General features: G+C 39.4%; 1 protein-coding gene across 1 annotated transcript in view; it reads left to right on the forward strand.

Annotated features, from left to right (window-relative positions):
- Nucleotides 1–210: 210 nt before the first annotated feature.
- The window catches only part of PLCXD3 (phosphatidylinositol specific phospholipase C X domain containing 3), a 72,685-nt gene continuing 54,185 nt past the window's right edge, over nucleotides 211–18,710 (forward strand). The window contains exon 1 of the mRNA XM_062513402.1: nucleotides 211–313. Within this exon, the coding sequence (XP_062369386.1) occupies nucleotides 211–313 (103 nt within the window). The remainder of the gene's footprint in view (nucleotides 314–18,710) is intronic.

Raw genomic sequence — 18,710 nt, forward strand, 5'->3', positions numbered from 1 at the left:
GCCGTACTTGGGGCTGGATCGCCCGCCGAGCGCCGGGGCCCAGCCCGACGGTGCCGGCCCCGAGGACTCTCACGCCGCGCCGCGGGGAGGCGGGGGGGGGGGCCCGGCGGGGCGGGGAGAGGCGGTGCCAGGCGGGCGGGGCCCGGGCTCGGCGGGGCTGTGGCGGTGGCCGCGCTCGGGACCGGGCGAGTTGGAGCGAGCGACGGCAGCATGGCTTCGTCGCAGGGGAAGAACGAGCTGCTTTTCGCCGACTGGATGGCAGCGCTGCCAGCCAGCCTCCACAGCACCCCGCTCACCAACCTGGCCATCCCCGGTGGGTGCTCTCGGCTCCCCGCCCCGCGGCCGCCCTGCGCCGGGAAGGCGAAGCGCTCGGCGCGGTTCAGTGTTCCACGCCGCTGGGGAGGCGGCGCGCTCCGGCCGCGCTGCCGCGGGGCTCGGCGGACATCCCTTACCCCTTACGGGGCTCAGTGCCTGTCCTTACCGCGCTGCGTTGCACTGCCTGTGGGAATGGGTGGGGGCGAGCGGGGCAGGTGGGGCAGAGGCGCCGGCGGGACGCGGCTCCGGCGGCCCCGCGCTGTGAGCGGCTGTGAGGCGGCGGGCGCGGAGTGCGCGGCTGTACCTGGTGTCGGGGAGGGAAGGCAGCCTCTTCCCGTACCGCCGGACTGGCGTAACAGCCCGAGCAGTAAACCTCGCCTAGGACCTCAATGCGACGTACTGCCCCTTTCCCCGTAAACTTGTGCGGCGAGGTCGGTCGGAGCGGGGACGGACGCAGGGCTGCGGCTGCGGGAGGAGAGGCAGGCTGCGGCAGTGTGCGGCTTCATGTCATGTCGCTGTCAGAAAACGCTCCATCTCAACACAATTTTAAATAGGATGAGGGGTGGTAGATGATGGTGTTCAGACTGTGAACTCTTTCCTGTCCTCTCTGTATTTTTTTTTTTTTTTGTAAGATATTAACTATGGTTGTAGACTTAGGCAAAAGACATGTTAGAATGCAAAACAGTAATTGGTTCAGGTGATTTCTGGTTTGAGGGAGCACCTCAAGGTTTTGCAAGACCTTTTTACCAGCATCCTTCCTCTGTAAGGTGTAACTGGAGTGAGGTTTCAGAGATGCTGAAGCTCTGATGTCTTTTAAGCTTCTTATGAGAAACGTTCACTTCTTGCAAGTTTCGTGCAATACCTGTTCGTGTTGCACCAATTATTGTAAGGCTAAAGATACTTTAGGACAATGTGCTAGCAGCTGATATTTGTGAGAATGTTTTTTCTGTGGTTTCATTTAGACACAGGTGTGCCCTTCTAAAATTTATTAAGATTTACACAAGCTGTATCTAGCATTTTACTTGCTACACTGAGTATTGCTGTTGGTTGAATATATCCTGTATAAAATTGCGTCCCTCCAAGGCATAGGCACCCAGCATCTGCAATTGTTACATCAAATTCCTTTGGAGCTGTAGAAATCTTTCAGTGTAATAACTTTTCATTAACCCACAAATTATGGAATGCTTTTACGGAATATGGGCATGGTGAGAAATTACTCTCAGATGCATGGTGGTTTTTCAGGTTAAATGTATTGTTTTAGAGACTGTTTCCTGGTTTGAGGAGATATGATGAAACTTAACTTATTTGCAGATGCAAAAAAAATTGCCTTTGTTATGCATCACCATTAAGTGTCTTCCTCTACCTAAGGAAGCATTATGAGGCTTAATGGTACATCCATCTCACCAAGATCTCTCTTACTTTCTCAAAGCCTCTTTCTAAAAATTGTCCACAATTTTTCGAAGTGGACATTTCTCAGAGCTTGGGCAGTAATAATACAAGCTTTCACACCTTGTTAACGTGTTTAAATTAAAAACAAACAAGCCAATTTACAGTGGGCTGTGCCAGTTAATCCCTGTATAGCCTTTAGCAGTGGGCAAGTTCTGCAGGCTGTAAGTGCAGTGACTGATCCCTTACATTGGCAGCATGATTTTGTTCATGTAACAGCAATGCAGACAGACTTGCTCTTTGTGAAATTAACAGAAAAGCTTACATGATTTGAGTGGCATAGTGTTAAGACCTTTAAAATTTGTCCTTCTTTTAGTGTAAATTGACAGAGACCTCTTATCTGCCTGTCTCACTTTCAAAAATGCCAGGTATGGCAAATAGAGTCTTAGGGGGAGGTAGCAATATAATTCATATGAATTTGTCAACTAGAGAGCATAGCACACAGACTATAGGTATCAGTGCAGTTTAAATACTATCTTTTAACAGTAGATTTATTATTATCCTCAACATACTATGTGGACATGCACAGTATATAGTACAAGGGATAACATATGTAAGAAGAAATAACATTCCAGACATTCATAATATTTATAGCAAAGTTTTCTCCTATATGTCTACAACTGAGCATTAATAATGTGTGCATAATAACTGTTAGCATATAACTAGTATTCAAGTAGTTAATGCAAGGTATGTGTGTAATCCAAACCTTCATGTGTCAAATAAATCTTCATGGTTATAACTTGCAAATTTTTCACTGTTTTTGAAGTTAGTGTTCGAGTACTAAAGTATTAATAGCATTTTTCTTACATTGCCTTTTTTTTTTCTCCTTACCAGAAGAAGTTAACAGTACATGTTTTTATTTTTTTTTCCAGCAGGATTTAAACTTCCCTTGCGCAGTAGGAATACTGATTTTGACCTTAATTCAGCTGGATGAAATTCAGTTCTGGAGCCAGAGTTCAACAGTCAGTCCAATGCTAATGTTGAAGAAAACAAGCTATTAGCTTGAAAACGTTAAAATGAATTGTCCATTACAAAGGGTGTTCCACTGTTTTAGGGGGGAAATGTTGTTTTAGAAATCATCACTACATTTCTCATTGTGTCAAAGGAATGCTTGGAACTTAGTGATACACTCTGTTGTCTTTCCACAGACATGCTTGTATCATTTTAGGTGTTGCAAAGAGAAGCACAAACCCCATCATACTCTGTTACAACTGTATTTAAACAGTATTGTTGAAGGAATGTTCTGTTTGTAATATGTTTTAAAGTGTTGCTCAGACATCCTTTTGTTGTTCAGTTGCTAATCTAATGCAGGTAAAATGTATACTATTTATCACCTCTTATACTTTTGTAAATAACAAATCTGTGCTAGATTGATAGTATTTGAGTAGGATCTTCTACTCATTTCATTCTCCACAGTTCAAGCTAGGTCCTTTTCCCAGCTGCAGGAACCCTCTAGATGAGACAGAAATCTCTAATATAGGATGTGTCAGCTTTGTTCATCAAAAACTTTTGTGTTTGAATTTCTTCCATATATGAGGATGATACATTTTCTCTGAGGTTTTCTTCTTTCTTTGAGCTGACTATGTCTGTGTTCTCTTATGCAGCAAGTGGAAGATTTTCCTCAAGTGATCATGGTAGCAAATAGGAGTCTTTGGAAGTGAAATGCAATCTTTGGAAATAAAATAATCTGTTAGTTTTCAGAAAATGCTACACATTTAATCTTCTATTACTATGACGATTAGAATAATGAAATAATATATTCTTAGGACTTTGGGTCAAGGTGTACATCTACTGTTTGCAAACTGCCTCTTTGTGTTAAAGGATCTGCCTGGCTAAACTCTAAAACAGTCGGGCTAAGGAAAAGGTGGAGGACTGTGGATTCTGGTCTTTGGGGGCAAGATATCTTTCAGTAGTTGATAAAATGTGGCTTTTTCATTGCCTGAGCCTCTTTGACCAGGATAAGAAATAGGTTTTTGTAGGCATTGCATGTTTATAGGTCGGAAATCTTCATGCTCCCAAGCTGAGGCTAAAAGGTGAGGCATGGAGAACCTGTGTATTCTGCTGTGTCAATGCACCTTCCTTAATTGGAGCTGATCATGTCAATTATGTGCAGTGCAGTAAATAGACATCAGTAGGCAGCATTTCCTTATGAATTGTTCCACTTAGCAATCAATAAAGTTTCTTACTGACAATCTTTAAATATTTGTCTAGTGTAATATCAGAGTCTTTGTACAAATAATTTGTGTAATCACTGTTGCCTTTTCCCCTGGTGCTAATATTCCAAGATTCTGAGAAGTCCATAAGAATAATTTATGATGGAAAAGAGTATTTTCTTCCATAAGTAACTCATCCCTCCACCAAAATTGGTACTAGCCTAAGATCTGCCACATGCACAGTCCTGATGCATGCTAGGGGTGTGTCTCTATAGTGTAAGTAAAGACTTCTGAATGAATTTAAGACCCAGAATATCTCTTGAGTGCATAACTTTCTGGAGCTGTGATTCTTCAGGCTTTTGTTTCATAGGAGAGTTTCTGATTTCCTTGTGCAAATGAAACCTCTGACCTCAGCATGTGTTCTTGTTGGTTGAAGATGCAACATGACACTACAATTCTTGTGTAAAATACAAATACTAGTGCAGGATCTCATTGGCTTCTGTGGTTTTTCAGCTGGGATTTTCTTTTATTTTTTTAAAATATTTTTAAAAATTTTTTTCTTATATTTTGATTTTTTTTTTTGACATATAAAGTTCTTTTCCCATCAGCTGGAAAGCAATTGCTAAACACAGTAGAGCTAGCTTGGCTTGCCTCAAATAAGAAGCAGTTGTCAGGTGGAGTTTTTTAATACTACCCATCTTTAGAAATAGGCTCTGAGACTTGAAATTTCCATTTCCCACTATCATCATATTTTGAAAAGAAAGAGTAAGACCTCAGAGGGAGTTATTTTGCAAAGAGGAGGATGTGTGTTAGTGTCAAATGTCAAACTTGTATTAGGATATTGAAGATGTATGGGGAGACTTTGGATAAACAAGTTAATGCAACTGGAATATATTAGCCTTTCTTGTGAGTGATAGCACTGCTACGTTGACATAACAGGTCTGTTTAAAATATTTTAACTTCCATTGTAAAAGCTTGCAAATGTTCAAGTGGTATTTTATTTCTTGGACAGACATTCCTTATTCTCATCCCTGTGGGGAAATTCTTTCATCTTAAAAAGGCTAGAAGTTCTTTCTTGTTGGTTATGTAGACACAGAGTACTCCCACTGTTTAAAAGTTATTAGGAAACTCTAATTTTGATCTTGAGTAGCTGATGATTTGGATTTGGCTTAAGAGTGAAGGGTCATTGTCTTTGAGAAGCATGATCTGTTTCACCCTTGTATGTCTACTCATGGTCAGCAGAATACCCCTGCTTCACTTGCCTGGGTCCAATTTTGTTCAAAATTAGCTTTTTTTACCTAGAACTGTAAACTGATTATGCAGGTAAACTTAAAAATAAAACTGTAATGCAAATTGCCCATTACTTGTTGGCATGCATATGCACCTAGAAGAGTTCTCTTTCTTTCCACTGTGCCTTGCACTCAATTTTCAGTGTTTTTTTGCTAGAAATAAGTAGCTTATGCTTTCTTTTCTGATCAGAAAATGAGCAAATAGCAGATAGCTCTTTTTTTAATTTGTTGATGATCTTTTTACATCAATCACTTTTATCCAAAAAAGCAGTTTCTCACTGGCCTAATGTGTCATTTCCAACCCTTTCAGAAATATTTCTGTGTGATACAGTTTCCTGTGGCCTTTGCCATTAATTTTTCCTGCTGTGACATGTTTCTAGCACACACAAAATAAAGCTGTTTGGTTACCCACACTGCTGTAAAAATCAAAACAGTTCAAACCCACCAGTTACTTGCCCATCTGCTACCAGATTCAAAACTGCCTTTGCCTGGTTTCCCAACAGGGGCTGTTCATTAATCCAGCAGTCTCTGTCCACTGTGTCTCCTGCATCTTGGTTCCAGCAGAACTGCCTTCTCCAGCCTGCCTTGCATCCTGCCGCCGTGGCAGGTGTGGCAGAGGGAGCAGCTTTGTTGCCATCTTGAATTATTTCTGTCTTTCCAACTCAATGACCTGCTGGGGTTTTTTTTTATCTCTTGTCTGAAAATTTCTTGATTGTCCTGTGTATCCAGACTGACCTTATCTTCTGATAGTCTTTAATTTTGTGTTTGGTGTGTGTTTTATATTTGATAACTTCCTACGATTCTTATAATAGTGCAACTTGAACTCTTGTCTTTCATGCAAAATGGATCTTGCTTTGAAGATGCTCAACTGTGAGACACTCAACAGTGTAAGTAGTTTAAAATGCAGGTCCTGGGTAGACAGAGTTATGCTGACTGTAACTTTAAGCCCCATAAGAGTGCTCTGCAGTCTCTTCTACTGTTCCGTATAGAAATATTAATTAAAGTGCTTACTATATTTTTAGAAATTAATTGTATATAATTTATAAATACCATTCAGATTTAGTAGATAGATTTGTGTTTAACCATTCTACTCTTCAAAAAGCAGCCAGTTCCAAGGAGCATAACTTTCATTCCCATCTTGTCCTTTCTTCAGAGTAGGTTCAAATTACACGTGCTTAATTTGTGAACAGTATCCCTACATATCCCTACAGTATAACCCTTGGGACACTGCCAACAGTGTAATTGGGAAGAAATGTGGTTCAAAATCTGAAGGTTTGGATTTTAAGCTAAGTTTTTGAGAAGTCGAATGGTTTTTCATTTGACCTACTGTAGCAAACCTTGGTTTAATCTTTTCCCTTATTTTGAATACCTGTATAGTGTCAGCTAATAGCTGTGCATAAAGGCTGAAATATATAATTTCATTATAGAAATTAAAGGATCCAGATTTCTGTTTTTCTGTCTATTTTAATGCTATCTCAGTTTTCACAATAATCTAATTTAAAACAAATTGCTAAAACAGTTTTCAGAGGCTTTGCCGTCCTTTGAAACGGTGTCTTTCTTCATATTAAATAAAGTTAATCTTTGGTTCATCCAGTCTCTTACCTGGTTAACTCACATACCTCATACTTAAATACTTAGTGTTTCAACTGTGAAAATGTTGCAGAATACTGAAAAAAGATAGAGGATGGCAAGAAGAAATGGATTTCTTTTGTTGTGGTTCCAGGCTTTGCTCCCTTCTGTCGCTTAGGATGTTTCAGATGATTGGAGATACGTGACATGTGCTGCAGCCATCAAGCCAAGAACCCATCCATGAAGTCTACTGCATTATGAATTTTACTTCTAGTTTTAAAAAAGCCAGGATAAAGGGCAATGAACTAAACTAGCCTTTAATAAATTCTGTAGCCATTTTTTTTAACAAAACAATCTCCAGTGAGATGAATAGTATACTTCATGCTTTACCTTGTTGTCATGCTGTCATCCATAGTGGTTTTGTGTTTTAATATAATTTTTTTAAAAATCCTATTAAACATTTGGCTTTTATTTATACATTGGCAGCCATGCAGGTTGGTTTTATAATTATGAAAGGTTGCTAAACTGGGATTTAAGGGAGAGTAAGAAAAATGTAGAAAAGATGAGTTGCATGTACTGCTGTGCAATCAAATTAACGCTTTAGAGCCTCAAAGATTATTAGTTTGTCAGTTTTGCTAAATCCTGATCTTAGAACTTGGACCTTCAAAATACATGCTTCAAAAATACGTGCTTCGGGCTAGTCTTGGTGTTCACAGCAAAACCAAATGACATGTTTGTATGTCTCTTGAGCCAGTATGTGACTAGAATTGACTTCTGGTGTTTCATTCAGATGGCTGCTATTAAAAGGTGGAAAAGAAATGGAAAAGTTTGACACATTTTCATTAACTGTGAAGCTGCTGAAGATCTTAAGACAGCTGTTAGCAATCTTAAGACACCTGCTAGAAATCTCTGCCCTCTTTTCTGATTTGTAGGCTGGGTCTGGTAATCTCAAGGAGACCACTGATACTGAGGCTGGCCTTGCTTGTAGGAGGAGAGGTGTGGGTTGAGAAGTCTGCTCAGTGGGTTATGGAAGATTTCAGACCCCTAGACTGTGCTTTGGAAGAAAAGGTGTTTTTATACTGCAAAACTCATAAAAGCTTTTGATGGAGTTCTACTTGTCATCTGTTGTGCGTGCTACCCAAAAGTTGCTTTGTCAGTGGGAAAATTTGAGCAGGAATCCCAAGAAATTTTCTGTTTTGGGATTAGTCTTTCTTTCTGTTGAAACCCTCAAATTTTACAGGACCATTCTAATTGTGTAGATAATGTTCACAAATACTGTATCAGAAGCCATGCAAGCTGGGGTAGTGGTGTCTCTTGTACTGTGTGAGAATGCATGTTCCCATCATGTGATCCAAAAATGTGAGACACTTGGATGGGTTCCCTAAGACTTGAAGTGCCTGCATTTCCAAAGGGGCTCATCTGCGTGTGGTGGGCAGGTCAGGAGATCACTTTGAAGCTGCTGGAGGTACCTGCTGGTTGCTTTCTTCCATTCCATTGCTGGAAAGCAATGAAGATTGTGTTGGCACTCTGTAAGGCACTGTGGTAGGAGTGCCATCATTCATTGGGATGGAACAAACATGCTGGATGAAGCTGGTTTTGAACAGAAATTCCCCAGTTAAGTCTCAAAAAAGGGGAGGAGGATATTGATTGGAAGAGGCAATGATCTAGCTTGAACACTGAATAGCAGATGCTGTCTTTGTATTATCTGCATCCTCACTGCACTAAAAGAAAACACTTTTAAGGGGTTGCATCAGGTGTTTGTGTTTTTTGTTTTTTTTTTTTAAATGTAGAAATTCTGTATGTTTAAATTCAGGACACTTTGTTTAGGGCCGTATATGTGTTAGTTTGTTTGGCTTGCTTTAACTTTTCCCCCACCTTTTATAGTTCTCTCACTGTTTCCATGGTTGTAATGAAACTTTGCCAGCGGTATGGAAATACTGCATTTTGATGACCCGTAATCTGCAAAGCATTGCTCAGTTGGAGTTCCACCTTCTTCTGCTTCTGGTGCAAAATTGACAGCTGTTCTTTCAAGTAGGAGAGATCACCTCAAAGCAGGTGCTGTCCAGGATGAGAATGGAGAACACATGTCTAGACATGCTTCAAGGCTTATCTAGGACTGCAGGCTCTTGCTGTGAGAGGGAGCTGGACTTCTGCCTTTAGCCAAGTGTTATTTAGTGCGTGTGCCGACTGAGTGTTTTGAGAAACACTTTATAAGTTGACAATACATAAGGAGAAAACAAGCCAGCTTCAGTAATTTTTGGATGTAGCTGTATTATAGGGGAAACAAGCCAAGGGACACTATGAAGGGCATGAACAGCAAATGTAGAAATGAATGCTGTTACTTCTGCTGTGATTGAGGCAGGATTTTTTTTAGAAATCATTGTGTGGAATATGGAGAAAACTGGGATTTCTAAGACCAGTTTTAATGAACTGGCTAGCAATACTTCAGATTTTCCTTGCTGAAAACAGAGTGTAAAGCAATAAAACCAACATTGACTTCTTGGAGAGCTTAGGATGATTTGGTGGTGGTGGTGGTACTGCTAAGAAATGGTTGGCTTTTGTGCCATCATGTATTTGGCCCTGTCACATCCTCCTGCCCTGCAGGGTCAGAACAAGTCACTGTAAGGTTGGGTGGTCTGGTCCCTGTTGGGACTTCAGTTCCTTCTTGCTTATTAATATGCCTTGTATGCCAAAGAAAATAAATACTGTTTCTTTTGAGGCTGCAGCTTTCACAAAATCAGGAATAATGTCTGCTATTGGAAAGTGACTTCAGTTTTGCGGGAGAGCCCTGTTTGTGTCTTGATAAATAAACAGAAGGAGATTTAAATTGAAACAGGGTTAAACTGAGTGAAGGTGGAGGTCTAGAGTAGGGGGGAGAAGGGCTGTCCTGAAGGGAGGTCAAAGGTGCAGTTTGTTCAGTGCCTTGACTCTGGTGTCACCTCTGATAGGTATCATGGAAAAAGCTCAATGTCAAGGTGAGAATAGAGGGATATTTCCCCCTACACATACCCCTTTACTCTTCTGGCCTGTGTAGTTTTCAGAACTGGATTTTACCTTTATTCAGCATGGCTCTCCCAGATGTGCTAAGAGAAATAAAGTTTCTTAATCTTCAAGCCATCTATCCTAGACTATGAATTACCTTGAATTTTCCCCCTGAGAAGGAAAATGATGGTGCTTTGTTGTATTTTTAGGTTTTATTAATTGGTTTCATATTTCAAAAGATATTCAGAAGTGGTGATAAACTACTTAAATTCCTTGAAAGCAGCTTCTCCAAGTCAATGAGATAATGCTTTTTCATTTTGAAATTGCTGTTGTCTACAAGAGCATGCTGTTCTTGCAATGCAGAAGCCAAGAAGCAAAATGCAATCCCTTTTACATCTCACTTTCCATCAGGTGTTACTTCAGCTCTCTCTTAAGTGTGGGATACAGGCCAGAAATAGAGGATATGTAAAACCAATAGAGATATGGAGAAGTATTCTGATTGGAAATGACATTTGAAAGTAAATGGGGATAGGATAACATGCCTGTTTTTCTGCCTGCTAGATTAAAACAGTGCTTACAAGTTACTCTGCAAGATGAACTAATGTATTTTAAAAATTCCTGGTACACCAGGAAAGATCCAGGAGGAGAGAAGGGAACTACTATGTTTAAAGTGAACTTTTTTCCTAAGTTCTACTCAGTTTGTGGTTTGGGTGTTTTTATTACCTTTGGATTAATTTTCAGCAGTTTATTGGACAACAGGATTCACTCACTGAGAGGAGAAATTTTGACATTAATCTAACCAAGTCTGGTTTTCCACTGCCTTATACCATGTGTAAATGCATATTTGTATGAAATGTAATTAAATCAGAGAAGTAACTGTATCTTTACTTTGCGCACTATACAGGGTGGAACTGAGTCTGCCTCAGTTTTCTCTTGATGAATAAATTGTTCTAAACCGCTGAAGAAAGCAATGCTGACTAGATGATGAACTTAAATACGGTCCTCTAAAACACCCAACGTAATACATTTGTCAGAAAGAAAAGTACTGGTTTATGTTGCTTATAGTTTTTAAGTGAACCACTATAAACAGCTACTTTAAAGAAACAATAATCTATTTTCAGAGTAAAAAAATCACAAGATTTATGGTTCAGCTTTATCCAAAATTCCCATTATCTTTGTTTATGACCTAAATATAAATCAGGGCACAACAAAAGAAAAGCAGGTTTGGGGATTTTACCTATTGCATTGAAAAGTCAGTTGACACATACATTGTCATGACTAATGGTGCTGGATCAGACCCTTGTGTACAGAAGAGGAGGAAATAGCATATAGTCTAATTGATTATTTTGAGGCTGAAATAACACTAAGTAATGTTATGGGCTTTATCCATATTGTAATGGTGTTTGAGGTAGCAGGCCTTTCACAGACTTGCTTCTTTTTACTGTTGAAAATACAGTGTAATAACACTTATTTGTAACAATACACTTTAATATTTAGACCAAAATGTTTCAAAAACAAGCTAGCTTATTTTCAAAGTCTTAAAGTATCTTTTAAGATGCTGATGTAATTGAGGTCTGGAGAACTCTTGGAACAAGAGCAAGTGAAGGTTGAAATTTCTGGGTTTTGTCTCCCAGTGCACATGTAGTGATTTATTTTTCCTGGAATTACTATGGACTTGAGATAGGCATTGAAACAGAAAATAATTTTCAAGAAAGGGCTGTAAAATTTTGCTTATTTGAGTCTGCATATGGTTGTTTCATAACAGCAGTATTACTGTTTTCTGAAGCCCTGGAACACCAAGGCTCATCATGCTTCTTTTGAACAGCTTCTTCCAAAAGACCAATCCACTTCCTTTGGTCTCTGATCTAGGCTGGATTTTCATGTTACATTGCTGTGTGATGGCTTGAAAACAGATAGTTTAAATTATGCTAGGGAGAACAGAAAAGTATCTGTCAAACACACTGCATAGATTTCTGTATCACAGTGAAGGTAAGGATTTATGGAGTTTTTGATACCTCATCTGGGCACTGAGGAGAGTAGTAGAGCTGGAGATCCTTGAGACATCACAGTGCAAGTGATCAGACATGGTGACTTTGACATTAGTCCTGCCAGTAAATACAGTTCTACATCAGCATGTGAGAACACCCCATGACTGGTGGTGGAGCTGGTCTAGGACAGAGTTTCTGACTAATGGTTTTTGCTGATGCTTTAGCCAAAGTCCTAGGCTTAAAGCTTGTCTGAAAGAAATGGTCAGAGCATGGAAAGTATGTGCATGTTTTAACTGTCTCCATACCCTCCATATTAAACACAAATTCTAAAGGATTCATTTTCTCTATTATGACAGGATGTTTTCCATATTTTGTTGACAGGAAAACTAAATAACTTGATTAAAGTAGGGGATGAGTCTGTGTTTTGTAGATCTTAATTTAGAGACTTGACTTTTAAGCCATGTGTTTTCCTAAGCATAGAGGAGAAAGAGGGTATACAAAGCTTCTCATGACAGCAGATGTGTCAGGGATTTATGTCTTGTACATGAGATTTGTATGCTTTGCACTGTGTCATACCAGCAAGGAAAGGAAACATTGTTCACAGGATAGCAACACACGTGCATCAAATGTGATGGTATACAAAGCACCACATTGCATCACCTGCCCCTGAAGTGGTCTCTGAAAAGAAGGACCAGTCAGAGGTGAGACCAGGCTGTAAGTGGTTTGGCAGATCTCCATGATTTAGAGGATGAGCTGCAGGAGATAAGATTTCTGGCCTCACTTGAAAATCAAATAAAGGGTTACAGCAGCTCCAGCTAAATTGGAGGTTTGCAAGATCTGCAGAGCAAGGGAGGCCAGTTAGCAGCACAGTCTGAGAAACATTAGGGGTTGCGTGTGCTGTCTTGGAGTTATATGCAAGCACTGCCTTGACACTGCACTGGATATTCCTTAGTGGCCTCTGGCAGCACTTCTTCCCCTTTCAGTCTGGTAACCCCAGACAGCTGGTTTTTTTCTGCATCCTTCAGTTGCGCAAAGAACCAAAGTGTGAAATTGTTTCCTGATGTGAAGGTTATCAAGCAAGTTGCTTATTGCTGTAATCATTAATGTATTCTAGTGGGGAGAGAGGCAAGGTGTGAACACTTGGGAGCCTCATGAGCATTGCCTGAAAGAATGAAGGTACTAGTAGTTTCACCCATGCTCCCAAAATGATGCAAGAGATAGAATAAAGTGAAAAAAAAAAATAAATACTTTGAAGGCTGGAGGTATGCAGATGAGCCATTTAGGTTACTACCCTAAATCTCTGCCTGGAGATTAGGGTTGAGCACTGCCAGATTTAGCTCCATCTCTTTGCAAAGCGTTGCTTCAGAAAGCATCTAGAGCATAACCCAGGAGTCTTTTGTTGGCTGATTTTGCTTTGAAGACTTCAGCAAAAGTTATGGAAAATGTGTGCTCAGAAATAGGGGACACAGGTATTAATTACACTGTTGTTGGGGAAAATAAGTGAAATTTGCAGTAACAAGGCCTGTGTTTTACCACTAAATAACAGGATACACCTAGGCATTTCACCAGCTGCTAAGCTTTTTGTGGGCTCTGAAAAGGCTGTTTTACTTCTACTGCTCTTATGTGTGCTCTGAAAATATGCATTGCTGTGATACCCCTAGCTAGGTAAATTTTGTACTCAGGACACCTGTTAGGAGAGAAAAGTCTGCATACCATTGCAGCCCAGGCCTTACTTTAAAAAAATGTGGGAGAATCTGATGTGAAGTTTTAGTAAAGTAAGTGTTAAACAATGCTGGTAAAAGGTTTCTGCAATCTCACAGCAGAATGGTGCTGTGTTCTGAAAACTTCGTGCTGCAATAAAGCAATGTTGCAGTATTGAAGTAATTCATGAGTGCCAAGCTAGGATGTTTAAAGTGAAAACTGTTGACAGAATTTTTTATAGCTTTAAATTTTCTATAACTTTAATTTAAATCAGAATTTAAATTTACTGAAGCCCTAAAATGATGTTTGGCCATGGCCTATGCGTCCAGTTGCACACTTCCTGCTGCTCTTCTTGGTATAGTGAATTTATGATGACTTCAAAAAACATAAGCTTCAAGGAGTGTCTTTGGGGATGAAGTGTGAGGCTGAATAATGACTTTGTCAAAGCAACAGTTAAAACTTCTTTACATTTGTCCTGTTGTATATGATTCTTCCTAAAAAATCCAAAAGAAATCTTGGTAGCACTGTTTGCATCCAGTCAATCTGAATGACTTGCTGGTGAAGACAGCACTGAACTGCTAAAACTGGGTACTGAATAGGGTGCTTCATTGCTGCAATGTTTGGGTCCTTGTTTGGGTCCTTTGTTTCATTTAATATTTTTGCACTAACAACCTAGCTGAGAACAAGCTCATTATTGAAATATACAAGTAACACCAATGTAAAGGAGCACATGAAAACAGTGGCCTGTATTGAATCATAGAGAAATAAGCTTGATTTGAATAAAAATAAACTGAAAGTCAGGGGGTTTTTTTAGAAGGATTTAAACCAAGTTAAGTTCAGGTAGAGACTTGGAGAGTGGCAGAGGCTGGGATTATGACAGAAGAAATTATAATCAGAAATTATGGGAAGAAATCACCACTGCTATTACCAGAACCATGATGGTTAATGAGGAGGAGGAGCTAGGTCTGGTGTGGCTGCAAATGAGATGCAGTATTCAGAGAATAAAATGGGTTAGAAGGGACTTTTTAAGGTTCTCCACAGGGCCATCCCTAAGAATCACACATTGGATGCATGTGGATAATGTCAGATGGATTCCAGGAGCACTGATTGCTGTCTGTTGCAGCTGCTGCACCTGTCTGCTGCTGGCTGGCAGCATGTTGGTGAGCTTTACTCATGGGGGAACTCTCCACAAAACACTTCCAGAAACTTCTTAAGAGATGAAAAATGTTTGTCCATGCCTTGTTGATTTCTCTTGAATTGAGATTAATTTCTGGCAGAAAGCATTTAGAAGAGCCAGATTAGACAATAGCAATGAAGATGCTTTTATATTTCTTCATCAGGGACAAGTTTGGAAGGGTATTATAAATTTTGAGAGTTTGCTGCTAATCCAGATTATGGATGATTTGCCACAACTGATGCTGTATAAAACTTGATGATTAGAATACCTTGGTAAATGGTTTTCCCATATCATATGAAAAGCCTGGGAAGACTGAATTTTTTTACATGACTTGCTCCCTGAGCTCTTCTCTGCAGGTGGCATCATAAACTCTGTCAAAATGCAGTATCTTTTATAGTGAAGTTTTGTGATGGGTAGCTGTGTCTGGTAAAGAGCCAACATCTGTGACCTTGGAGCCTGTGTCTAGGTTATTGTGTGTGACAGATCTGAACCACTCTGATGATTATGCAGAAGTCACTACTTATCAAGCAGCAAATTTTGGATTCTTTTTCTCCTACCAGTGAGGCCTTTTACATGAACCAGCCTGCTGACAGGACTGTTTATACTATAAGAAACCTCTCTTTCACTGGAGTAGGACAACCTCCAGTTGGGCCTTAATTAGTCCATGGTGTAACTCAGGTGAGAAGTAGATTTATATTGTAGTTAGTTGCTGGAGTCAAAGCACATTCTGTCCTAGAAAAAAATGTAAAGCAAAGAATATGCAGGGAAATATATTAAGAATTAAAAGTAATACTACTTTTCAATATACAGTGGTACTTTTAGGTTAGCTGACCCATGGGACACAGCTGACCACATACTGTATCAGGGCAGTTCCCTAGCTGTTGTCTGTAGCTCATTTCCCATCAGATTTCAGCTAGGCTGGCTCAACTATTATTTTTCGGTACTGCCTACACTGTTGTTGTTCTCTGGCAGCATTTCATCCTTCTCTTCTGCAAAATCCAGACAGAAAATTTGATCTTTCCATGTGTTGTTCTGGGGTGCTAGTCATGGCTTGCGTTGTAGAAATACTTCTATAAGATGAAGACAAGCAAAAGGTCTGGTGCTTGGAAAAATGACCAGTGTCTCCATCTTGGAAGCTTTTCTTGTAATATATATTGAAAAAGAATTCCTGTTACTTTCAATTTGCAGTTTCTGAATATGTGTGTTAAAATGCTGGGGTACCTCTTGGGGAGTCCACATGATACCAAATTATCTTCTTTTTTAGGCAGTGATGCTGACTTTGAGCTGTTCCTGTATCTGCAAAGGGAATAAAGAACCAAGCCGAAACCTCACGATCACCACAACATTTGTTACTCTGTTCACTCTGTGTTAACAGTCCTTCCACCCTTAATGCAATCCTCTTTTTTAAAGGCATTATGCCTTTCAAAGTGTGTTCAAGGTTCAAGCATGCAACAGTGTCATTCTGTATAAAAGTATGTTTTTGCCTGTACTGTGCTCCATAATCACAGTTCTTTGGTTGCCCAGGAAGAGGGTATTGCTGTTTAGTATGTCAAAGTTGAATTTCAAAGCCTCAAGAAGAGCAAATGATGAGAAATTGCTTATCTGAGCTGAAGGGAAGAGGAGGAAGCTGATGATACCAGGAGAAGATGCTGAAATCTTTGCCCTGCCTGTGAATTTCAGTCTCTGTATCCTTGGGTGTCAGTTGAAGACAATGTCCCATAAGTTATTCCATAAACTGTCATTTTAAAGCTTTTAATGAACATTTTATCCTGATACTAGAAATTATGAAATCCTGAAGAGACTATTTGCTACATCGAGGCCATGAAGAAAGTAGGTGTTAAGAGACCCTGTGAGAGTCATATTTTTGATGGAGCTGTCTCTTCCTACAGGGTATGAAAATGTTTCTGAGTCTGATTAAAGAATATGAGCAATGATTTTTCAGAATGGTTTACTGGTAGGATTATAACTATCACAGCATATTCTGGAGGTAGTCAAGAAGTGAAATATAAATGTCATTTTTCTCCATATATATTCAGCTTGAAATTAAACTGCATATTTTTACCGATGAGACTGCTAGAACAACTGATAGATTGAGAACAGAAATCTGTTAAAAGTGAGATCAGAGTTCTTTCCAGAAAAAGCACTCTATCTTAGTATAAGGTTTCTGAGTTGCTGTACAGTCTATTGAATTGAATTATTCCATGACTTGAACTGATTTCTTCCATGCAAGGCCACAGTCCAGCATCAATAACCATTACCTATTGTGGCCTTAGAGGTAAAGAAACCATGGTCTGAAATGCGCTTACTGTTGTTAATTTTCCAGGAAATGTATTATGAGGAAAAGAACTTGGAAAGCAATAAATGCCTTTCTTCATTTGCAGTTTCCTTATTGCGAGGACAACAAAAAAGGAATTCTCCATTTGGGATGGAATATAGCCATTCTCTCATTAAAAAAATGGGAAGTTTTGCTTCAGTCATTGAAAGTGTATTATTTCAGTAATTGCAAGCTGTATCAAACCCAAAGTATTTTTTTCAAACTGAGATGTAATGTTTAAGTGAAGTGTAAATAGCAGTACTGCCATGTCCTCATTGTCCTCCTCTCCAGAAGTGACCATGTGCAGACTTACAGGGAAGAGCAAGGACAGATCTGCTAGCTGTTTTGTATACTCTAGCAGTTATGTTAGCTACTGAAACTGACATAAACTTTGCTTTGGTTTCACCGAAACACTTCTAAGTCTTTTGGTGCTCCTCAATAGAGAGATGCATGCTTTTTCAAGACAATGAAAAATGTCCATTGGGTTCTGTTGAAAGCCTCTCAGGTCAGCCTCTAAGGGTTTTTATTATGTGAATTTTTCCATACGTGGAGGGTTTTCTAACTTGTGTGTGGGTCATTTTATGAAATGTGTATTTCTTGTAAAGGATTCATTTGGGGGATGCTGAATGCCCCTGTACAGAATGCTGTACTTTACCGAAACTACTTATATTAGGATTTCTTTTTGAAAGCTTCCCTTTCCGTGATGTCTGGAATACAGATTTGTTTTTAACTACTTATGTTACGTATTTCAGTTTTTACTGAGTGTGGATTTAGATCAGAAACAGGAGCTGTGAGATGGAAACTCCCGGCAAAGAGCAAAGATGGGCTGGAAATACTCAAGAATTAAAATATATTACAGCCTCCAGCGTTTTAAAGTGACTTTTCTTGTGGAGGAAGTTGTTGCAACTATGTTTGTTGAACAGCCTGTTCTAATATGATTTTGGTCGGAATCTATAGATATTGTCTGTTAAAGCCCCTTGGGATTTTCTGTTCTGTAAACCAACTATGTAAAATTACTTTCCTCTAAAAGACTACCTTTCAGGCGCTCTTGAACAATAGAATGTGTAAGTGTAGAGTGATAGTTGAACACACATAAAAAGTTAATGTTATTTCTTAGTGACTTAAAAATATAGGAAATACTTTATGAAACTGACACGTCTTGTTAATTTAGGTCTAACAAAAGTAAGCCTTTTTCTGTTACCTGCATGACCTGCAAAGTATGGTAGTCTCACCACTTTGCAGAGATCTCTGTTGGAAATCAAACCATTTTCACTACTTTTTATTAAATAAATAAAATTTTAAAAAATTCTTCAAGAGACAGAGGCTACTTCTGACAAGGTTATGAAAGGATATTTCACCTCAATGCCAGTTTTACTGTCTGCTTCAGGAAGAGTATCACCTGGATGACTAAATGATTGTTTCACCTGTACATGCCCTGAAGCACTGAATCATTTTTGGCATTTAGGAGCAGAACTTCGGTTTTTAGGAACCAGAAGCAGGCAGTGATATCTGAAAATATTCACTTAGACATTATATAGAGAATATGTGGGCTGGGACAATATTGCTCTCCTGACTGAACAAGGAACAGTAGTTGTGGCACAGTTAATCAAGGACATTTAATCATGGCTTCAACACTTTCTTATAAATAGATTTTTTTCTTAGTTTATTTCTTCCCTTCATAGTTATTAAATATTTGCTTTGCATAACAGATAGTGTCATCATATTGACTTGTAGAATTTTTGTTTTCCTTACTCTGTCTTTTCACGTTAGTTGTGA

The sequence above is a fragment of the Cinclus cinclus genome, chromosome Z (assembly GCF_963662255.1).
Source record: "Cinclus cinclus chromosome Z, bCinCin1.1, whole genome shotgun sequence".
NCBI lineage: Eukaryota > Metazoa > Chordata > Aves > Passeriformes > Cinclidae > Cinclus > Cinclus cinclus.